The sequence below is a fragment of the Diadema setosum genome, chromosome 19 (assembly GCF_964275005.1).
Source record: "Diadema setosum chromosome 19, eeDiaSeto1, whole genome shotgun sequence".
NCBI classification, from domain to species: domain Eukaryota; kingdom Metazoa; phylum Echinodermata; class Echinoidea; order Diadematoida; family Diadematidae; genus Diadema; species Diadema setosum.
In genome coordinates, this window is record NC_092703.1 from 4,749,924 (window position 1) to 4,775,483 (window position 25,560).

At 37.0% G+C, this 25,560-nt stretch overlaps 1 protein-coding gene across 1 annotated transcript; it reads left to right on the plus strand.

Moving 5' to 3' along the window:
- Positions 1-2,283: 2,283 nt before the first annotated feature.
- Positions 2,284-10,927, plus strand: LOC140242923 (uncharacterized). The gene is made up of 2 exons (XM_072322670.1): positions 2,284-4,462; positions 10,842-10,927. The coding sequence occupies exons 1-2, from the start codon at positions 2,284-2,286 to the stop codon at positions 10,925-10,927; spliced, it is 2,265 nt and encodes a 754-aa protein (XP_072178771.1).
- The last annotated feature ends 14,633 nt before the right edge of the window (positions 10,928-25,560 follow it).

Sequence of the window (25,560 nt, forward strand, 5' to 3'; positions counted from 1 at the left end):
CATGTCACTCTTTTTATTTCAGGCATTCCTTCTACTACTCAATACTATGATATAATTTCCTCCACTACTAATACGGCCCCCTAACGTCTTTAATTCTTAAATTCAAATTAATCTTGAATTAAAAGCAAATGACATTAGCACGCAATTTTCCAAGCTCCCGACCTCGCCACCATAGGATAAATTTGTTGGCCAGTGACCAATCTTTAGTAGCACAGACCATGAAGTCGACCCGTAAAATAAGACAGACACAGTAAGGACTATCTAAGAGGCATTATCAATAAAATCAAATACTACCCACAAAGTGATAATAGTGTATTTCAAAGCAATGCAAACTGAGGGTTTAATAGGATGGTCAAGAAATCCAAAGCTGCCAGATGAAAGGATGGAGCCATAATAGACGAGTGCATGTCCTGGTTGCAGGGAAAGTCTTCCATATAACAGTGATGTACTTTAAAGACAACTATTAACAGCTGATTGATAATATCTTCAAGAAAGTCAAAATTCGATATGGAACTTCTTGAGTATTTCCTCATCCTCCGTAATCCTGAAACAGCAGATTAAGTCGATTGCCTTTATGTTTTTGGAATTTTAACATATCTTCTGGAATTGTCATTTCTTTGTGGTCATTGGATTTGATTGTGCATCTCCATTACTCGAACAGGTTACGTTAGTTGCATTTAGACAAAAGAGTCACATAAAAGATTTGGTTGTTCATTCCCTACAGATTTCTGCTTCTAAATAATAATCACAGCATTTGCACTTTCCACATCTTTCAGCTTACTGTGCTCGGTCATGGGTACTACGGTGCTCAAGATCAATGTGTAAAAAAATGAGGGTGGTTAGCGTAGTTTCTCATTTTTTGTGGGCCAAAGGCATGGAATAAGTTGCTGAAGGAACTTCGCTTGGTTTCGATATTCAAAAAGAATTTGAAAAAAAGTTCTTATATCCTTTTTGAATTTGTTATTGAGACGAATACCTTTTCTATGTTTTCGTATGCTCATACTGCTTTGTAAATTGAGTATATGAATATAAGAACGACCCAAGTCCATGGAAGACCATTTCGAGTAAACCAAAAAAAAAACTTAATATATTTTTTTTATTGGTCAAATAATATTCTATTTAACTGTGGTGGGAAGGCAACATTGTATATACAAATTAGAACATATATTATTATGACAATTAACATTTACATTAATTGTGGAGAGGCCATTTTGTGTGGTGGACTTGGGTCGTTCTTTGATTCATATAGATATTCTGCTATAGAGATGAGAGAAGAATGAGAGAGGGCACTATAATATGAATGTAAGAATGACCCAAGTCCTTCACTCTTACATTGATATAAGATTTAACTCATTCATTTCAGGCGCTTCCGGGGGTAATTAGGATTTATCATTTATACACAAGATGAGTCCATGCATAAGCTACAATTTCCCATGTCAAACTGAATTTGGCCAAAAATTGGACTTGGGTCGTTTTTATATTGAGGTCTTCAATTGTATTATTGTATGGCTGTTTTGTTTTGTTTTGTTTTGTTTGATTCGAAGAACAGCCATGGTCGAAGCTTGTGCCGTGCTGGTACAAAAGTGCTGGTATAAAAGACCCATTGATACGTTTATTGGAAATGCGCTACAAGAGACAATTTACTGCTATTACTATTACAGTGTTATTAGACTAAGTATTCTAAAGACAACAAATACGTCTTTCAGTTTCAAAGCGTTCTCACTGATCATACTACTTGAGTGAAATACACAGTGAGCGCTATCTTTCTTTTAAAGATGTTGGCTTTAAGAAGAGATTGGCCCTAGAGCTACTTCCTGAGCGGTTAAAGTCACTGAAAATTAATTCTTATATCCAAAGAGAAAAAAAGACAAAAGTTCAAAGATGCAAGCAGCTAGAAACACACACACACTCATACAAACGCACACACATATACGTGTACATGCACAATGCTGTATTATAATTGTTCAGTTATTCTTGACCTCTCACACACATTGTGTACCAGGAAATAGTTTTTCCTTTTAATGAGCACACTCAATGAAAACTTGCGAGTAATTAATTTTGAACTTGTCATATTAACCAGAAACACAACTACATTGTCAATAAACTACATTGTCAATATACTACATTGTATTAATTATCGATCTAGCAACATGTAAGAGGAGAAGCATAAGAATAGGAGCAGAATACAACAGCTCCAGCTCTCATTGGGAAAACATGCATGCTGTATAGCAAATGCAGAGGTGTTTGCTCTTGGTCATTGTGCTTTCACTTTAATAATTGGATATGGATTTCCTTCAAGAATACAATCAGAGAAAGACAAACGTGATCATCTTTATTACTCTCATGAGGTTTCTCTTTGCATCGTCTCATTGTGTCACGACATCAAACAGATTTCGCCAGGAGCCTGCCGACACGTTTGCCGCAGCAGGCGAAAACGTTTCATTCACATGCATTGCTTTCAGCTTCTTCAGAGACACCGAGCGACTGGAGTGGCTAATTGAGCCAAACCTCTACCAGACGAAGCAGGTGGATACTTTCAATACATATGAGTACCAAATGGAGTCACACCTTCATGTGCTCAATGTTAATGCGATTGACCAGTACTTTACTTGTATCCTCCATACTTTGCAATTGCATGGAGATGCCGATCCAGAATGCATCTTATCGAGAAGAGCTAAAATGACCGTTGGGTACTTTCCAATTGCTGATGAGCTCACCTGTAGCCCAAGTGGAGAGGTAGAACTGAGGCTTGGGGAGGTGATGTCAGCATCTTGTGAAGTTCCTCGTGGCAAACCTGCTGTGGATCTAAATTGGAGGGTAGAGCCACATGCTCATCTGCCAAATCCTACAGTGCTTGATACAGGATTTCAACGAATTTCAAGAATTGACCTTCAAATGGAACCGAATGTAGAGAACATGACCCTTTTCTGTGAGGTCACAAGTCCGTTCGCTTTTCCCAGTACAAAGTTGGAATGTCCCATTGGTCCTATCAGGTTGCTTCGCCCACCACAGGTAGTGGTGGATCCTCAACAAGGAGAGATCTCTTCCTCTCATCCCCTCACTCTAGTTTGCATGGCAAGTGGATATCCCGATGTGACTCTCTACCAATGGTCCTGCTCACCCTCTGACATTCTACAAGGATGTGATGCATCATCAAAGACGGTGACTTTATCCCTTCCTGGTGCAGCAGATGTTGATGCAAGACTTTCTCATAACAAGACTCTTGTTGTCTCCTGTTCTGCAACAAACTCAGCAGGCACAGGTTCTAGTGTTGCTAGGGTTTCTTTCATCCGTCGTAGTACACTTATACTGGATAATTTTATTCAGTCTGCATACGGTTGTGTAAACATTGGTACTATTGACGTGAATAGCTCTTGGAGCATCAACGTACAGTGTTCTCTAGATCCAAAGTGTACACCAGATGATTCCGTGTACTTTCATTGGTTTGTTGATGGTCATAAGATTGCAAGGCAAGCAATTGAGAACTTGGTAATAACCACAAGTTCCCACTATGTGTCTTTCCTTCAATTTCTGGGAAACGAAACAAATTTCGTTAAAAGGAATGTGACCTGCAAAGCGAGATTTCCATTATCTAGTACTAAATCATACGTTGATATTTTCCAGTCTTTAATTCTTGACGGTACAAAAACTACAAAACCATCTCAAGATGGGTTTTATAGTGATTTTACAGAGAGTGTAGATCAGGTCTCTGCCAGCACAACGGCAGAATTGCTGTTTACGACCTCATATGAATATATCAACCCAGAAAATGATTCCCACCACAGAAAACAATTTGAAACTCATCATAGAGATGCAGACACCCTCCCTTCTAAAGCAACGGCAGACTGGCTTTCTGTAACTCCAAATGGTGATATCAACCAAGGAAATGCTTCCAAAAATAGAAAACAGTTCGTAACTCATCACAGAGATTCAGACAGCCTTCCTGCCAATGCAACGGCAGAACGGCTTTCTGTACCTCCATATGGTGATATCAACCAAGGAAATGTTTCAAAAAATAGAAAACAGTTCGTAACTCATCACAGAGATGTAGACAGCCTCCCTGCCAATGCAACGGCAGAACAGCTTTCTGTAACTCCATATGGTGATATCAACCAAGGAAATGCTTCAAAAAATAGAAAACAGCTCGTAACTCATCACAGAGATGTAGACAGCCTCCCTGCCAATGCAACGGCAGAACAGCTTTCTGTAACTCCATATGGTGATATCAACCAAGGAAATGCTTCAAAAAATAGAAAACAGTTCGTAACTCACCACAGAGACGCAGACAGCCTCACTGCCAATGCAACGGCAGAACGGCTTTCTGCAACTCCATATGGTGATATCAACCAAGGAAAAGCTTCCAACCAAGGGAAACAGTTTCCAACCCATGGTACAGATGCATGGCTCCATGGCAGTGAGAAAAAGATGTCAGTCTGGAATATTGTGGCAATTGTGGTGTCAGGTTGGTTGGTACTTTTTATCCTAACAGTGTCCTTTATTTTTCTCTTTGTCAAAGTTCGAACGATGTATTGCGATCACAAAACCAAAGAATCTTCCCCATCAGTTGCAGACCGCCCTGTGGAAAATGATCAGGGAAATCAGAGGCATCTTAAAAGTGTTAGTTGTGTTTCGGGCGATCACATCTATGAGCTACCCGATATAACCCCTGAGTCTGAGAATCGTGATAACTTCCCAATGTCTCTTGAAAACAATCAGCACACATACGCCCTTTCCATTGAAAGAATCGAAAGACCTTTGAGCACTGATTCAAAGTCTTCCTCGATCAGTTCTATTCATACTTATATGACACCATTGTGAAGGGAGGAATGATAATGTAGCAAGGCACTGTAAACAGATCTATATTTCAGCATTCAGCATTAATCTGCAGATCAGGTGACTATCATATTCGGTCATATTATACACGTGTTATAAGTGATTCGTACAGTAGCATGAACATGGTCGTCCCACGAGCCCTATGCAAATCATCGCCGCCCACAAAAAAAAAAGTTCCTGAATCATACAATTCACTAGTCAAACAGCCCATGAGCTCGACACTGGTTGGTAAATAAGGCCCATGAGTCCCCACAGTATCGGCTGTCGGACTCGTGACGTGCACCCGTTAGAACGAAATACTGTCTATGTGATGACTTCTCGAATAAATACAAATGAAAGATTTTTGCAGATTCTTTACAAAGTGATCGATCATCCAGTCAACTGGGTAAAATAAATACGTTTATATTACAGACTTAATTCATTAAGGAAAGTAATGTCTTTAACAAATTTCTAAATAAGAGGTGTAAAAATGTTTTTGAATATAAAAGTTATCATTATTCAGCCTGGTAATTTTGCACTCATAAGTTTTGTCAAGTTCACATGACTGAAATAATGCTATTGGAATCTGTTACTGGTATTTATGAAATCAATGCAACAATTCTAATCAGTTTAGAATGACATGTTTATAAAGAATTACAGTAAAAAAAAATGTTTTTTGTTCATGTTTAACACGTGTGGATTCATCACTTTACTTTAAAACTGCATGATCTTCTCAACACCGTTTTTTCATGTAATAGGAACTACATTAAAGATGAGCCATCCCTTCTGCATTCCTTCCCAAATAGCACAGAACATGATATCTTCCACCATACTGACAAAATTATTGTAAAGCTATAACATTTCTGTGATATTTGAATGTTGTTAGCCGTTAAAATTAGAATAATGCACCAAACGCTCACCGTATAACGTATCCTGTGTACTAGGCACAGCTGCATACATTAATCCTCCTGCGGTTGTAATATGATACTTATACATTGTACTTCGAACTTATGCATGTTAAAGCTGTCAAAAAAGAAGAATTCACTAGCTTTTCTTACTTTGTTATCGATGGCAAATAACTTACACTACACACAGGTCTGTAAAACTAGACTAGAAGTTTAGATTGTAATTTTTTCGCAGTACGAGAAAATTATTCAAATCTTACGGTCAATTTAACTAAACAAATAAGATCCTCTTGAGTTCAAAATTTACAGGAGGTTTCCCTTTAGAGTTTTCTTCAAAACCTAAGTATTCTCACCAATTTTTTGCAAATTTGCATGCAAAAATGATTGACTGTCTTTAATTCGAAGGTTCGTTAATCCAAAGATTCGTCAGTTGAAGGTTCGTTATTCCGAAACACCGAAATACCTTTAATATTTGATTTTCTATCAACAGATGTTTGTAAATCAGAACATCTGTGGCATTATTCGGAAATTCGTCATTTCGAAGGTTCGTTAATCCAAAACAATGTTGAAAAAAAAAATGCCTTTCCGAAAGTTTATTATTCTAGAAAATAATAAGGTTCGTTAATTGAAAAAAAAAGAAAAAAAGTTTTGTGTTAATGTTTGCTGTGGTGCAGAGGATTGAAATGAAAGCATTGTAATCTTGATGTCGAAGGAAACTAATGTATGATTCCCTTTGTATATGACAAATAGTGACACCTTCTCCAAACATGAAATAATCTAGACTTGACTCTGTGTTAAATTGACAGTATATCTTTTACTTGTATCTATCGTACATTCATGTTTCATTTGTTTATTTAAAATGTCAAACCTTTCAATGCATCACCCTGGAGTTGTATTTTCTTTCCTTTTTACAAGAGAAGGATCATAATGTAGACAAAGAACATTTCACTCTATTTCAGCTATGAATTTTGCGAAGACCTCTTCGTACTTTGTTGAGTATGCCATGGACATCTGATTTAATATACATTGTACTTCCTCAAGCAAACCCAAAAGGAATCTGGAAATTACTTTGTACCTACATTTTCTACATTATGTAAACACGTACAATCAGACATTCACTTTTTTTTTGCTAACCCTAGCATATCAAACCTTCTATCATGCACTGAAACTAATAAAGAATAATCATGACTGAATTAATCAAATATGCAAAGCACTGGAATGACTGTTGTGTAATCCATTAGTGTATGTTTCTGTATGTCTGGTGATTTGTTTGTATAGTCTATTATCCCAATAAACTAGAACATGCTTTGATAACTGATTCTACAGTCATTTCTGCGAAGAATCAGTGTGCAAGATTTTTTTTTTTCCTGAGTACGCTTTTCCAGAGACCTTTGAAAAAAATACATACTAATAAGAGTTATTATGATAAAGGCTTAATATATAACATATAATGAATATAGAAAGATAGCTAGATATACGCATGAGTGTATGATACAGCATGCTGACATTATTCAACTCTCTGGTAAGACTTTGCACAAGACATAGCTGTGAAACAGAGTTGAGGTAATCATCGGCATTTGGCTGAAAATGGACGAAAAAAAATTAATGAAGATATCACTATTTTTACTTAACTCTTTGATTGGATAACAATCTACCTCAACAAACCTTATCCAGACATTTTTCAAAAACTCATGAAAATACTCTAGTCTATTAAACAGAACATGTCAACGATGATTGATATACTTTCCAGTTTTCTCGTGATGTAGCCCTCCTTTGAAAAGCATATAAATCCTTCAAGAGGGGAAAAATAATAAGGTTCGTTAATTGAAAAAAAAGAAAAAACAAAAAAAAAGTGCGCAACAACGTACCTTCGGAATCACGAACCGTATTTCGTTTTCGAAAATATTCATCGAAAAATATGATCATGAAATGATGCGCTGTTCTGAAATTGTCAATAAAAACATAAACAAAGTTACATTTGAAAAAATCTACAAGAATATCAGCAAATGACAAGTTCATATTTAGACATTCTTTTTCGTGGAAAATATGTGTGTGTGTGTGTGTGTGTGTGTGTGTGTGTGTGTGTGTTAATATTTGCTGTGGTGTAGAAGAATGTAAAGTAAACTAATGTTTGAATCCCTTTGTATATGACAAATAGTGACACCTTCTCCAAACTTGACTTGACTCTGTGTAAAATTGACAGTATATCTTTTATTTATATCTATCGTACTAATGTTTCATTTATTTATTTAAAATGTCAAGCCTTTTAATGCATCACCTTGGAGTTGATTTTCTTTCCTTTTTACAATATAAGGATAATATGTAGATAAAGAACATTTCACTCTATTTCAGAGATGAATTTTGAGTACGCGTTTCCAGAGACCTTTGAAAACAATGTTCACTTTTCTAGCATAATGAAAGAGCACTTTAATAATTAAATCATTTTCAGAAAGCAGGGGTAATAGGGTCTATCCTTAACATAGTGCAGTGTAGTGTCAGTATCAAGTTGACGGAATTCCCTTTATATTTTCTTTATATTGTTGTTTACACTTGACCATGCATCACAAAACCACCTGAAATTCGCAGACATGGATTTATTTCAGATCAGATTCTAAAAGAGCAGACTCTAAGGTCTAACATTAAATGTAACTCAATTCAAATTGACTCTTTCAACCTATCTGAATATTAGGAAGAGATCACACACTCTGGAAAAGTGTGTAATGAGAGCAGAGACTGTGAAGTGGGACACAAACCGTATGTAAAACTTCATAGCATCTTTTAGGGGATTGTCAAATTGATCACCCTCTATTGATTAATGCATTCTATTTATGAGCATAATCCAATACCAACTTTCAAATCGATAGCATCATTCTCTCAAAAATTATTACTTATATTAAAGTAATGAGTGTATAAAGGGTTTTTAAGATATGAAAAGGGGACTCTAAGACAAGAGTGTTGTAACAAGTCTGCTAAAATCACATTTTTTTTTTTTTGGTTTTATTATCCCAAATTTCAGACTGACGTAGAAGACGAAAAAGGCGTATTGTTCATTCAAAAGAATGAAAAGCTCAAGACTGACTAGGTTGACCCGTTTCACCCAAAAAATTAATGCGTTTGACGTTTTGTTTGTGTTGTTATTCACGGTAACAAATAATATAGAAGAGATACAGGGTGACAACTACATGTACGTGATGTAAGTAACTACTTGGGAAGGAAATAAGCTTTCATTAATATTTTTAAATTGATCGGTAGAGTTAGCTGTTTCAATGAAAGAGGATATTTTTTCTATTCGTTGACTGCAAGCGTACTAAATGAACGAGCCCTGGCTTTGTTACCGGTATTAGAAATGACAAGCAAAAATGGGTCTTGAGATGAGTGGAGATTGGGGCGAGATGGTTTATGAGAAATGAGGTTACTTTTTACACATACTACCATCTGATTACGTAATTCCCTAAAGACACACAAACAATATTTTGAAAAGATTTTCTATTTCTTATCAATAGCCAATGGATGAATTTAAATAGAGTCGACGAGTTGTGATGTCGATTTATTCAAATATTAAAAATTCAAGCTCCCCAGTTTTGTAAACTGTGCAGCTGCTTCAAATGATATAACTGGAGGGCAAAAGTTAAGAGGCAATTGCAGCAATGACATTATGACATGTGTCCCGAGTTAACATGTTCAGTGAGGCCACGTGAAATCTTACGAACTACAGCCTATGACCAGCTATCTTTGAGGCCTGATTTTTTTCTAATCTGTGTATCTCCTGTGAATGAATGATGACTATACAGTATTAAAAAGTCTCTTCAAATTTTGGGATTTTTTGATTTTCTAATTCATTTATTTATGTATTCATTTATTTTCCAGTATCAGCGAAAAGAAAACTACCGTGAAGGATATTTCAAGAAAACATTTTTGGCTATCCTCTCAACCCTCCCTCTTAAAAAAGGAAATATATATATATATATATATATATATATATATATATATACATATATATATATATATGTATTATATATATATTATGTGACCGTGCATCACAAAACGAACAAAAAGTCAAACCCCTTGATTTTACAGGAGGACTCACAAATGGTGAAATGGGTCAAACTATATATTCATTCTGGAGTTTTTCGTAATTTCTGAAAGGGCTATCCTTCCTCTAGATTGTTCTTTAGTTTAGAATCATAACATAAACGGGAAAGTATGTTTTCAACATTTCTTCTACAACCTGTTTCTTTTTTTTTGGGGGGGGGGGGATAGAATAATTGGGTATGTCTTATAGGCCCGAATTCACGAAGGTGGTACAAATGAAACCATGGTTTAAACCATGGACAGAAACCATGGAGCTCCAGGTGTCGCATGGAATATTTCGTTACGAGATCAGTCATTTCGTCGATGAAATGATTATTTTGTAACGAAATAACAACATTTTGTAACTAAATGAACATTTCGTCCACGAAATAATAATGTAGTTAACGAAGCGGTCATTTTGTCGACGAAATGACCAATTTCGTAGCGAAATATTCCGTGCGACACTTGGCGCTCCATGGTTTTTGTCCATGGTTTAAACCATGGTTTCATTTGTACCACCTTCGTGAATTCGGGCCGTAGAGTCTCCTTTCTATTTCTTGAAATCTTTTATACGCTCTTCACTTTCAAGCCTAATAACATTTGAAAGGATATGTTTACTGATTTCAAAGTTCGCAGTAATCATAGACAGAATGTGTAAATACAACATGCTAAATTTCAACTTAATCTGATAATCCCTTCATTGTTGTTGCTCCGACGGTTTATATCTTGTGTACAACATGCTAAATTTCAACTTAATCTGATAATCCCTTCATTGTTGTTGCTCCGATGGTTTACATCTTGTGTTTTGTCCCTTTCATTGCACAGCTAGCACGGCTTGGTAAAGATTAAGCGCTTGAATAGACCCTGTACTTCAGAGCCTATTTTCTCCGTTCACAATTTTTCAGAGTATGTGCTTTCTTTCCAGTATTTTGATAGGTTAGGGGAGTCCATCTGAATTGAGTTATGCATTTTAAAGCCAGAGTCTGCTCTTTCAGAATCTGTCCTTAACTGAAAATCCATGTCTGTCGATTTTGTGTTTGTTTTGTGGTGCAGGGTCACATCTAGCTGCCTGGGCGCTGGGCGCCTCAGCAGCTAGGCTTGGCGCTACGCGATTCGACGTCCCTTGTCAAGAACTGTAGATTTTTTTTTTTTTTTTAATATGTGACCGTGCACCTCAAAACGAACATAAAGTCGCACACACTGATTTTGCGTGAGGACTGAAAATAAGTGAAATGGGTCAACTTAGCCAAACTTGACTTTTTCATATTTTCTGAAAGAGCGGGTCTTCTTTTACATTATCCTAAAATTTGGTATCATAAAACGGGCAGGAAAGTGTGTTTTTTTTAGCAGTTTATCTCGAACATTTTTTTGTAGAATAGTGTGATTAGGTGTGTCTTTAGAATCCCTTTTTTATTTATGAAAAACCTTGTCCACACTCTTCGCTTTCAACTCTAATAACTTTTGTGAGGATAGTGCTACTGCTTTGAAAGTTGGCATTAATTATGGACAGAATGTGTTAATGAGGCAGGCTTAATTTCAGTTTAATCTGATAATCCCTTCATTGTTGTTACTCTGGTGGTTTACTTCCTGTTTTTTGTCCCATTCATCGCACAGCCAGCACGGTTTGGTAAAGATTAAGCGCTTGAATAGACACTGTACTTCAGAGCCTCTTTTCTCAGTTCACACTTTTCCTGAGTTTGTGCTTTCTTTCCAATATTTAGATAGGTTAGGAGAGTCCATTTGATTGAGTTATACATCATTTTAAAGCTTAAAGTCTGCTCTTTCAGAATATGGTCTTAACTAAAAATTCATGTCTGGCGACTTTTTGTTTGTTTTGAGGTGCAGGGTCACATATAGTTTACCCAATTGAGGGATATGTATTTTGATGATAGTGTCGTTTAACGGCGTATAGTTTACATTTGTGTTATTGTTTTGAGCAAGTAGAATTATTGTTTGGGAAGTATTGAGTAGTTGTTTATAACTGTAAATATTATGGTAAAAATTTGTTTTTATTTTCATTTTTGCATAGAACTATTTTGTTTTGTTTTGTATAAGTGGTTATTATATAGTTGTTGTTTTTTTCAAATTTATTTTCTATGGCAGAATTTTTCTCTTTTTGGCATAGAGTAGAATTGTATTTTTTTAATCTTGTGTAGTATTGAGTAATCTTTATTTAGTCTGTTTTCAATTGATTTTGAAAGATATTTTTCTTTTTTTTGCATATTATTTTGTGTAGTGGAGAATTATCATTGGTATATAGTTTTATGTAGTTATGTTTGTAACTGTAATTTTTTGCGGTTTTTGTTTTTAGTTTTTGGCATACAATTACTATTTTGGGTAATTTTTAGTAGTCCTTATGTTTGTAGTTGTTCATCTGTTGCTTTTTCTGTAGATTTTTTGTTATTTTTATATTTTTTTTTTACAATAAAGGGCAGTTCTTTGATTCACGTGAAATATTACATGCACTTCAAATATTTTCTTGATTCATGTGAACTATTCCACACACTTCAGTTATTTTGTATTCTTATCATACACTCATTTATTTCCATTCATCTATGCATTGTACATTTTTTTTTTCATTTCAATCTTCTCCATTTTCTATGTTGAACTAATTGCAATACAATTTTTTTAAATAAAAGACACATTCAGTCCGCAAATCATCTTATATCATTCATAAACAATAGTAAAAATGCAAAGGTCAAGAAGTTACTTTTGTAAGTGTGTTTATGCAAAAAGCCCCGCCAGATCTACATTTAAAGTGTTTTCAAATGATTATTTCATACTCTTGTATCTCATACTATATCTACTTTGCATGAGAATAACAAATCACACATTTTCATTCTTAGATATAGATTTTGGAGTCTTTAACGTATATAAAACTGTGAAAGCCGTTGTAAGCACCCCCATTTACCCAAATCGACGTGGACCATTCAATTTTTCAATATACCCAAATCGACGTGGACCAGATTCACACCCCCATTTACCTAAATGGACATGGACCAATTTTCCGCCTGAGTGCACCGAGCAAGTGCGAGCAGCAGCAGCAGTAGGTTCGAAGACTTAAATATATGTATATGTATGTGTATATATATATATATATAATATACGTACATTTTTTTTTTACTCCTTCCGGTCTTGCAAGCTTATTACCATGCACCTGCTCTGTAAACATGCAGCTGTGTAAACCCAAACAAATTGTGAGAGAAATCTTGGATTGTCAGTATATTAAGCCCACGTGTCGAAAGGCGACCGTGACGAGAAATCAAAATAGGTGGGGCTAAGGCAAAATGAAACCAGTGAGGAAAGACACCTTACAATGTTTTTGAGAAACATAAACCATTTATGTGCGCCAATCAATTTGACAACTTTTATTTGCTTTGTAACGATGAATGCCTGAGAATGAATAATCAGCTTCCATATTTGCAAGTGTATGAATTTACAAGAAAATCAGAGTCATGTAGCCTAGTGATTTCATATGAGATGTTATATCGTGGTATCTCGGAAGCTATCTCAAATTCAACATTTACATTTCCAAAAAGAAAAAAAAATCCTTCTCATCAGTGCGAGGAATATAAAGCACGAAAATATTATAAAACACAGCACACAATCATTAGAGGTTTGAATTTAAACAACAAAACACTTCACCTTTGTATTGCACGTTGCTTATCATGCGCCCAAACTCAAGTTATGAATACACTTGGCCTATGCAATTTATCAATAAAATACCCTGAGCACAAAACAGATATGCTTCTTTAAAAGAGTGTTGACGTTTCCATTTAACAATTTCAGACATCAAAGTGCAATTCTAAAGTAAATCATACCTGTATATATTACAATACAATACAATACAATACAATACGAAAGACCATATTTTCATTTTGATGTGGTCTTCTGCAAAATAAGTCTGAGATTGACACAATGTTGTACCTGTACTTTGACCCCCTTACCTAATGTTAACAATGTACTAGTCTCAGTTTAACGGAACTGATCAAAAGAATCTGAAATCAACATGTCGTTCTTTGTCAATAGTCCTAATATAATTATTTTAATGTCTACATCAGTTGAGGGCCATATTGGAAATCAATAGATACATTACAAGCTCTGACTTAATCACAATTCTGCAAGAATATAAGTAAAATATATATTTTTTTCAGTAAAACTGCCGATTCTTTAATTTCAGAAATAGTTATGGGTGATTGCAATTTATAAAGACATTATAATGCAGTTCACATTTCTTGGTATTTTGTGGATAATTAACTTTAATGGAAAATGCATATTGATTGTATATCTGTAAAATTATTTCTCGTAATGTTACAAAATCTACTCCCTCTATCGTCTATAATTATTATACTCACTTGATTGAGGTTTTCTCTCCAACAATCCCATAACGACACCTCCCCCCCCCCCCTCCAGTGGATTAGTTTATAACCTTATTTTGTTACCCGTCTGTAAAATCTGCTGTCTTTTTTTCTTTTTTTATCACTATTACTGCTACCATTACCTAAACCAAGCATATGATTAGGTTTAAACAAATCATAATTCGCAGTTAAAGGGTTTATTGTGTATTTCTTCTTCCTTTTCCCCCCTCAAACCTACGAAGATCGTTGTTTGTGTTCCATAGTCCCAGAGACTCCAACCCCAAGCACCTTCTGATCTGGAGATTCTCCCGCCCGAAACCCCAAGCAAACGGGAGACTCCAATGTGTGTGCGAAGCGCCAAGTTCCTAGGGTTCTAGATGTTCTCTGGTGCTATCTAAGGCTTATTTTTTCAACATACGGTAGCAATAAGTAAGAAATCCTTTCGGGAGACACAGAGCCAGGGCTGGAGGAATCAAATCTCAAACGGGAGAACGGAAGATGCAAAAATGGGATTTCGGCAGGAGAACTCCCGTCGAAAACGGGAGAGTTGGAGTCTCTGTAGTCCTGTCTATTTGGTTATCTTTTTTGTATCGCTATTATAGTTCTGTTTCCTGTCGTGGTGTCGTCAAGTCATTTTTTTTTTCTACAGCTAGTCCTGTTGCTGACCCAGTCTTGTCTAGTGTTAATTGGTTTGCTTGCTGTTGCTCTGTATGTAACTGTCTGTCTTTTGGTGGGCTCCTAACCTTCTGTGCCGTTAAGTTGCTGTTTCAGTCAGTCTTTGCACCAAATGTTTTACCTAAGAAGGGCCCACATTCTGCAAGCACTGTCTTTATATTTTGTTTTTCACGGAATGCATATTGGCAACAGTTTATTATTTCATTTTCGTTGTCTTATCAGATATTGTAATGTATCCGTACTGTATTAATATATAATTATTGTTTTCTTTTTATAACATTACATGCATTATTTTGTAACGGAAGAATATGAGATTTATGTTTAAGTTTTGATTTCAACCCGACTGAGCTGAACTGAACTGAAACTGATTTATCACAATCAATCAAGATTAGAACTACCTTTGCCACTATTTGCGTAAAACTCAAATGCTTTTACAATCAAAGGTGAATCAAAGTAACACAAGCGGTCTCATTCTTGTCAATGTCAAAGAAGGCATCTCAACTTAACAAAGGTCTCAACACACAACTAACATTTATCACTTCTTTTCAGGACCATTGTGGCAAAGACAATGAAAGTTCATGGCATGACCAATATTGATTATCTTGAAGATGTTGAAGTGCTAGTCACGTCTGTCTGTCATACTGAGTAATTAAATCAATGTACTGGTCATGTCTATTATTTTAGTTCTGTTTCATAACAAGAGACCAGGGAGTTTCATGCTCACCCGAGTATTCCACGTTCACCTTTAACGCATTCTTACAGACTGTTACCTGAGAACATAGCAAACTGGGCTTAGGTAGCTTCAGTGAGGTCCTGAGGGTACCAAGGTGTCAGTTTGTGTAATCACACTGGTAAAATGTCTGCCAAAGTACACTGTAGTAAGATTTGACGGTGCAGTTAGAAAAAAAAAATCAAAATGACAAATCTGGTCCCCTGGATCTACCATAATTAATGTTGATAATACGTTCACTAAAGTGGTTACTCAGTGCGTTTCTGGTTATTTTCTTTTCAGATTGTCTCATATTGTGTACTTCGGGGTCTTTGTATTGAATAATTGTAACCCTCGTGGAACAAAAACTTGCCACGTCCGATATCATTGGACCATGCGTTATCAAGAAGAAGAATACGAAAATGTCATGGACAGACTGAAACAGCATGCAGTTTCGATTTATTTCCCCTTAGCACTAACTTGGTTTATCACCTGGTTCTAAAAACAAAAATCTGGGGGCTCCGAAGTGGAAAATGACACCCATTAGTACAATTCATTTTCCATATTCTTGGGATAAACCCTAAAAAATTTGGTAAAAATCTTGACCATGCATGTTTGTACATACTCTCTAAAAAAAAAACCGAGTGAAAATATTCACTCTTAAAAGAGTGAATACAAAAAATAGTGAATTCAAAGTGAAATTGGAGTGAATTTTGAGTGAAAATGTTCATTTTCACTCATTTTGGAGTGACCTCAGGGATCAAAATAACAAACCAAGGAAATAGAATCTCATTTGGAAAATTAAAGTGTTTTTTCATGCTGTCATTATTCACAATATTTTTGATATTTGGGACTACAAAAAAGTAAAATATCCAGCTTTAGCACAGGTGCCCTGATTGCATGGGCACCCACCAGGAAGCCACTTATTTGGCTAGATCATCGGGAATGGACACGAGTTCGATCTGGAGCTGGAGAAAGCTGTGCATAAGTGTCCAAGCGATGAGGGAAGATGTTGACTCTTCTGGAAGACTAGATAAGGTTTATCAAAGAGACTCTTCATCGGGACTATATTCATTCGAGAATTAATTTGGGATGGAGTTTGTGAATCTATGAGTTTCTTTGATGAAAAATCTGCTTTTGCATTGAACTAGTAGTATGTGATGCCATTGAATGAGTTTTCTTCACCAATTTGTCTACTATGTTTGTAAACCTACTTTGAAGGTACCTATGCTGTGACAATGATCTTCTTCTAAAGCAGCATCTATCCAAGAAGAGGCAAAAACTGATCGACACTGTGAATCGATAAAGTAAAGTATTCCTTGACAATCCTGCCATTTTTTCATGGAATTTAGCAAAACTCAAGATTAAGTGTTTATCCCTGACTTTATCACATGACATGCATAATGTACAAATCAGGCTGTAAAAAACAAACAAACAAACAAACAAACTTTAAACAACTGAAGCTGCTGTAGCTGCTTAGGGAAGATAATTCAGCATTAATAGTTACAAAGTGTAATAGTAATGTGCAACTCTCTCTCTCTCTTTCTCTTTATTTATCTATTTATCTATTCATACATCTATCTATCTGTATGTCTATATATACCTATGTTAGATCATACATATATGACATGATGTATTATTATGTATTTTTAGACGTTGAATGATTGAATGGACACAGTTTGATATACACAGCATATTTATGTATACAGACATTGGAAATAGTACAATTTTTGTTTGTGACATCAGGTAGACAATAATAATTATAATTCGACTATTATTGAAAGAAAAACTCACCACACAGAATCAATGTCCCAATAATTTTGTGTAGAATTCTTGCCATTATTATCTTCTGGTAAAGGTAGCTTGAAAGTGAATACCTTGTTAACGCCAACCAATACCAGTCCATACAGAGAAAATGAAGTCAATGAGTTGTTGCTGCAAAGCGTTCGCCAAGATAACCGTCAACAAACGTTATAGAAACATTTCCACTACAATCAGAAGCGGTGAATATACGACGTTTCAGCTTTGTGAACTTCTCGGGGTACATTGACGCAAAAGAAAATCACTGTTTATGGTTTTTATTGTGAGTGTTCGTCTGTGTGTCTGCACGCCTTTGTGTGTGCATTGACAATATTGTGTGCCATAGTGACAGAGTCAAACGCATTCTGAAATCACAAAGCAAATTAATGCAATTTAACACCAAGTTGAAGTTGCCTTTATAAGAAAAAGAAGAACCAGACAAGCAAATCTTTTCAGTAAATAGTGAAGATCAATCATATCATCACCTGTCAACTCGCTAATAATTTGGTAGCGAATTGGAAAATTGTATCTCTGCAGTTATTAGTACTCATCCTGCGTCAATTTCCCCCTCTCTATGCCATCTCAGTTTTTATTCTTTGTTCCAATTTAAATCTCCATTTCCTCAGCCATGATCACGGGCTTCTCGATCCGTTTTCAGGATGGAGTACGGCAACAAATTTGCAAGGAAGATAATGTGCGCAGGCCTGGGAGAAAAGTTTTTTTTTTTTGGGGGGGGGGTGGGGAGGGGGGCGTTGGCGGGGGGGGGGGGGAGCGGTGGAGTTGTGTGCATGTGGGGAAGCCCCAGTCTTACCCAAAGAAGTTTGTGCATTGTCAAAATTGAAATCAAACGATCTGGTAGACACTTCTTCGAAGAGTTTTGGAACATTTCCAATCAAACAGTAAAATAGATAGACAGATAATAAATAAACAATCATTCTGAGAATAATAAATGTGAAAGGCTGTGTTATCTGTCACCCGTTTATCCGCATGTTAGGCTCACACAGACACACACGAGGAAGCTTTTCCATCTTTGCGGGATGGAAATCAAACGGTCCTGTGTACTTTCTATGAAATATTTTGGAATTGTATGATGAAATTTAATGAAAATGCATACTTATCTACATGCGGGGAAAGATCAATCGGGAAAAGGTTTTCCAATCTTAGAATTGAAATAAAGCGATTATGTTTTATATAATTATTATCATGTTGTAGCAGTCAACGTGTATTACCTTTTGTTTTCCATCACGATCACCGGATATAAGGGGGGAGGGGGATCTTGATCATGACGTCATCATTCTATTCGACACCTAAATACAACCGGTCAGAGGTCGGTCTTTTTGTCACAGCAGATAACAGCTTTTTCCAGCTCCAGATCGACCTCGTGTTCATTCCCGATGATCAAGCCAAATAAGTGGCTTCCCGGGGGCATTTCATGAAGCATTTTGTCCGACAAAACTCCCGGACATTTTTGCTCTCAACAAATCAGATGCAAGAATTTAAGTAGCTTGTAATAGTTTGTCAAAAAGTATCCGACCAAAACATCTCATGCAATCAGGGCACTTGTGCTAAGGGAGGGTATTTTACTATTTTTGTAGTCCCAAATGATATCAATATTATGAATATTGACAGCATGAGAAATCACTTTAACTTTCTGTATGGACTGCGATTCTATTTCTTCTGCCTGTTAATTTTCATGAAAATTTTGTGGAAGTGCGAAACCTCATATCCGTAGATACTATTTACAAACAAAACGCTATCAACATGGCCATTATTTTTTTTTTCTCCGAGTCATCGTCAAATTCAAGGTACGTTTGCTGTCTGAAGGGGATCCAAAGAGAGACGTGATATATAACGTGTATTACGGATATAAATAACTTATTATATGGTATCCCCTAATAATTTCATTGCATTTTTTCATTTTATATCACTGGGTGATGTTCGTCATTTCGGATGTTTGTTAAACGAAACACAATTTTCGTGTACCTAAATGTTTGCTAGTCCTAAAAATAGAAATAAATCCAATATTTGGTAGTGTTCTGTTGTTCGAAAACAATGAGATAAAATATGCGTCGGTCTTCTGAAGGTTAGCTAATTCGAAAATAAGAATAAGATTTGTTATAACGTACACATTAAATTTTTTATTTTTGTTGCGCTTTTACCAGTGTGGCACCATTATGGGTGCAACTTTCACCCCTTCAGATCAGTATCATAGTGGGAGCATTTTACGGTGCAACACTGCACCTTTCTGGTCTGAAAGGTGCAAAGTTCCACCCGTAAAGGTACTCCTTCTGTGATATTGATCTGCACCCTTAAATGTTTCTTAATGGGTATGTTGTTACGAAAGTTGGACAGTCCGTAAATGAAAAAAAAAAAAACCATCGAAAATTATGATAGGGTTCGTTATTCCGAAGGTTCGATAATCTGAAAATGAAATAAGCTTCGGATCGTTCCGCCAAATGTCTGTGCAATCCAAAAATGAAATGCGGTTATTCTGGAGGAATGTTATTCCGGAAGAACGTCATTCCGAAGGTTCACTAGTCTAAAAAAAGTTCCATTTACTTCGAAATTTGTTATATTTTCCAAAGTTCCCATGTCAGTTTAATACGGAATTGGATATTGTCTCGAAAGTTATACTCCATTCACATTAAATGTACGCACTCCACTTATAATCTTTGTTTATAAGAAGGATTTACACTATAAATCACGCTGGAAGAGACACCACGCTTGCATTTGAAACACAACACACACGCACATTTTCTTTTTCAATAAACTTTATTCACTATCACTCAAACTTCACAAATATTATTATTACTAGTAACTGAAACCCAACCACCCACACATTATATACTCAGGTGTTATGCATATTATATAGATATACAGCTGCCATGATTGCCGTGTCTTGTGTTGGTGGGATTTTACTTCCAACGATGACAATTATATCAGCAAATGACAAGATTCCTTCTCTCTTAATGAATTCTAATGCATGCTCAATAATTTATCAATGTGTTTCATATTATAAGCCTAGTACAAACGTTGCTAACTAATGCATTGGCAAGTTTCTTTTCCCATCCTTTAACGTTCAACACCTTGGCACCGTCCTGAAGAATCATATTAGGGAGCTTCAGACTTTCGCGACGGGGACGTTCAGAGGAAAAAAAGATGTTCTGAGCATGCGCAGACGCGCGCATCAAGTCGATCTATTTATAGCTTGCGCCGTCTAAGTTTTTCACTACGCCCGGGCTATTTTTACGTCCGCTCAATTTACGACGTAGCAGGCGCGGTGGAGCACCCCAATTTGCATCTCATTATCGCCCCGTTCTATTTGAATTTCCAACGGGCATCCACGGCTGCCCGAAACAGAGTGCATGAAAAAGTCAAATCTTTACCTTCTCCTTGTGCCGCTATGCGTGCCGCTAGTAAACTCAAACTTCCCACACTATCTAAGTTTTTAAAAATCTTCCTTTTGATGAAAAAATTATGAAATTTGCTGCACTAGAACTTGAGATATTAAAGCTTTTTGAAAATCACCTCTCGCAAAACATGCTCTCTGTTTTTTTTTTTCGACTGGACCATGGCCGGGCTCCAATGTGTCCGAAATTGGCAACATAAGTTCATCAGGCCTCAATCCATGTATGGTGAAAGTTTTCGCTTGATTCCACCAATACTTTTTGAGAAATCAACTTGTTTCTACAGGGTTTGGAATAGAAAATTGTAGTCAGCGAAACATTTGAAAATGACGTCATTTCTTTTCCCGTAACATGGGGATGCGTGCGTGGATACGTGAGATTCAGGATTTCGTGCGTTGTTGTTGGTTTGCATGTGATCATGACGCTGTGCGGCCGCAGTCAATTTTGCCAGCTGGGATTCTCGTGCTGTGTGATTTGGTAAGTAGGAAGTTTGATGAAATATTTCATTCGTGATAATCATATTTGAATGTTGTATTTCTTACAAACATCTTAATGTTTCGTTTAAATGAGTAAAATAACCATAACAATGTAACGGTCTGACATGATGTGGTTTTGATCGGACTCTGCGGCGCGTCTCTGTCGAGGCCGAGCTCGAGGTTCGGCCCGGCCAGGCCGGCCCGGGCGGTGGACCTTAGCAGTTGGTAGAAAGCTGAGCGGAGCCTGTGATTGTGTTTGTGAATGTGTGAGGCCCGGGTGTGAAGCTTGTGATTTTGCGCGTTGTTTTTGCGATTTTGGTAGCACATGCGATTAACTTCTTCATAAAAATCATAAGCAGGAATGTGTTTGTTATGAAATTTTCTATTCCTAGTTATGAATTCAGCAATGACCATGGCCAGCAAAGCTGAATGAATAACACCGTATTTAAGTAACACTAACATTTAAACTCTAAATTATAATAAAATTCAAGTAGAAATCAAAGCACTCAATCATGCAGATCATCCCTCTGTTAACTTGTGAATTAGAATCTAATATTACTTCTCTCGGAATTAAAGCTACGGTCACAGATATCCCTGCAAATGCCGTACAAAGATTTTTGTCCATTTGGGGCTGTACAAATCGGTCATTTTTACAGTGTTCGTAAGGACTTCTGTGACCGTAGCTTCAGTGGGATGCATACTTCTGTTTATGCGTTTCTGTACGATTGATGTGCACCGAGTTGGAAGAGGCAATCATTGAGGAAAATGATGCTGCTATTGGAATGTGTGAGAAGGATGCAGGGCTGCCAACATTTGAAACTACTTGAGAGTGAGACTCCCATAGGCCAATGCTATAATTTCGGAGTCAAAATGAGTGAGATCAATAGAAATGCATGCAAATGAAATAAAGTTTTAGAGTGAGAAAGGACCAAAATGAGTGAGTCTCACTCTCAATGAGTGAGAGTTGGCAGCCCTGAGGATGACACATGATTTTGTAAATGTGGACAACATCTGAGAGGAAATATGGAAGGATTTGTTGGAAGAAGGTGCATACACATAATTGTAGCAAAAATTACTAGTACTTAATACATAAAAACACTTTAAAACAATGTACATAGGAAGAAAGACAGTACCACACACATGATAGTGATAAACACACACACACACACACAAAATTAATGCCTACCTGCATGTACATCAATAAAGAACATGGCCGCTGAAAATAATTCAGATTTACATAAACTGGCCCCCCATCTGCTTTCGTCCAACTATGCCATCCACCCAGTAGAAGGTAATCAAAAAAAAAATAATAATCTAAATAATAATCATAAAAATAAAAAAAATGATAAAGATTGGATTTTCTGTGTCATCGAATATTTATGAACAAATAGTTTTTCCTCCTCCCCCCTCCCCCTTCCCTAGGCCAAATTTTCTTCTTCCTCACACATGCCATGTAATGTGACACAGGAGTAGATTTTTTGCATTTAGATCTATATTGTCTCAGAACACAGTTCTCAGTTTTTAGATTAACATGTCAGCTCAGTTCAGTCTGCATACTTCTAATTTCTCGTGTTTTTGTTTCTGTTAAAATATCTCCTTCGTAGAAGGTAAGAAATTACATTTATTCAATCAAATAAAAGTGCAGTGGCCAAGTGTCGCACGGCGGTGACTGCTGAGCTGCTGCCGCGCACGCTGCATGCAGCAATGCGTTGTGTGTGCTGTGACATGCAACGCTACAGTGACGCGATTACATATACATGGGACCGACCTGTACGCTTAACGTTCGTGTCATTTTTGACATCACCTTCTGGTTTTTTTCCGACACAACCATGGCCGGGAATATTACGGTATGACATTTAAAATGCAAGCAGATAAATAAATGTCGGTGTACTTTGTCCGAATGGCGCTTTTGTTCCGCAATCACACTTCGTGAATCTTAGGATGATTTTCGAGGCATATTTTTGGTAATTTTGCTCGCCAGGTTTTCGCTAAAATTTCACATTTTATCATTGTCAAATCCTTTGATATGTTATATGTGAATATTCGGACATGTTTTCAAATTCAAACTAACTCAATTTTAATCCAAAAATAGGTTTCCTTAAATTGTTATTAGCTTGAGAAGTTGTTTACTTTTTCTCAACTACGCGAGTACATGTTGTTTACTTTATGCAAATGAGGCTCGGCTGCCGATGGATTTCTGCGAGATAATTCTCGCTATCGCCAATGACGTAAAAAGTACCCGGATGTGGCTTTTTCGTCAAGATTTAGTGCACTTGGTAGCAAGGGCACTTCCGGCGCGGGGCATAATTTGCACAACGCTAGCGTGCGCGTACGTGTACCTTACCTATAGCGCAGCGCCGACCACGGATACTTGTACAGTAGGCCGCTGTACCGCCCGAGCCAGCGAGTGGCCGCGCGGCCAGGCCTGTCATACTCGTACACTGTAGTCCCCGCCGCCGGCGGCCGGCCTTGTATTTTCACTGCACGCAGCACATAAGCTAACATACATACCGGTACTGCTTGATCATGCGATCGATGTGCACATCACAGATCAGTCATCTCTGCATGCGCTGAAAATATGCTGGAAAATATTCACCCACCTGGATATACAGTATATCGTCATGGAATGCCCATCTTTTTTTTTTTATTTGTTCTCTGTCGAAATGTCGCGAACACAATCGGGAACGAACAGTGATCTCGAACTTATCCTGTCTCCGAAGCAATTTCTTCCAAGTAAGTATCATACATTGTACGTACAATGTACTGTACGTAGGTGCTAGGCACTAGGCCTAACAGTTACTACCTAGTGTTACTACCACTACTAGTAAGTCGCGCGTGCACGTACTGCGCTGTGGAGTCACCCGCAAACTTCACCCACGCGGCCACGTCACGTCTCGCATGCCAGTAAGGGTCCTATTTCTGCAGATTTTTTTTCATTTATTGTCGTGCGAACAACACATGGCAGCTTCGCAGCAACAACCAATAGTCGTATTAACAGCAATTTCTTAAGAATGGAGAAATTTCAAACCATATTAAAGCTGTAATTCAAGTCGAGAAAACCGGAAGTACACGTAGAATACAGTCGGTTGTGTGTGTAAATAGCATTAGTCACGTATCACGCGCGTACGAACGGAAGTGACTTTGCTACCGGACTATCCCATAATGCACCGTAAATGACGCTTAAATCAACATCCGGGTACTTTTTACGTCATTGGCGATAGCGAGAATTGGGGTGCTCCACCGCGCCTGGTAGAGAACTACTTCATGCACAGATCATAATATGGGGGCGCCATTTTATTTTCTATACGTTGCCTCCCATCGTAATCTAAGGCGACTTTTCAGCACGACGCACGGAGAGAAGAGAACGTTCAACGCACTCGTCGTCTCAAACGTCCGCGCCGCAAATCTAAAGCTCCTATTAACCCCTTATGTCCCTATATGTCCCTATGACGGAACAAAACTCGTTTATATAGAGAGGATTGGGTTTGAGAAGCCATGGTACCTGAAGTCGATAAAAGTATTCACGACATGGATATTTGCTGAAGGGCAGTAACAGTATAGTAGTCACACACCCTTTTAACGTCAACACATCGAATATTGCGGAATTACGTAGTTATAAAGGAGAATATACACAATCGCAAAACAGATATGTTCTTATTACGTCAGTCATTTGGTTTGCAGTGGTGGATTGCTAAATACATCATACAAACTCTGGTCACAATATTGTCAGATAACTGTCGGCAAAAAAAGAAAAAGAAAAATAAGAAAAACATTGCCGTGATGACCACCACCTTCCTCTCACTGACCACTTGACTTGCGCATGTGCCATAAAATCATCACACTATTTTTGTTGTTGTTGTCATAATCTGCTCTGCTATTAAGTGTCAGGCATGAAAGCATGACTTTAAAGAAAAATCCAGCAATATTGTTATCATAAATATCTTCATTTACTGTGTCAGGTACCATAGCTGTGTTCATTTCATTATCATCTACACTGCAATGAAATATCTACTTTAACCCGTTGAGGCCGAGTCCCGGGTATACTCGGGCAAGCTTTTATGGGAAATGCGTGGGTGTGGCAAAATCAAACCGTCCTCAACGGATTAAATCTGGCCTTATAAACAACGGGAGAACATGGAATCCTTTTCAAATCATTTGAGATACAATAAAGAAGCGGGCAGTAATGAGTAGCAATATTGTGAAAACACCTTGATATTACTATAAATATAAATATAATCTCAAATAAAGAGTCCATATTTACAGAATGAAAATTGGCTACTAGAACGCAGCAAAGTACATAACTTCAATGGGCTAATGTTCCTTCTTTAATCACGACTATTCAATAAA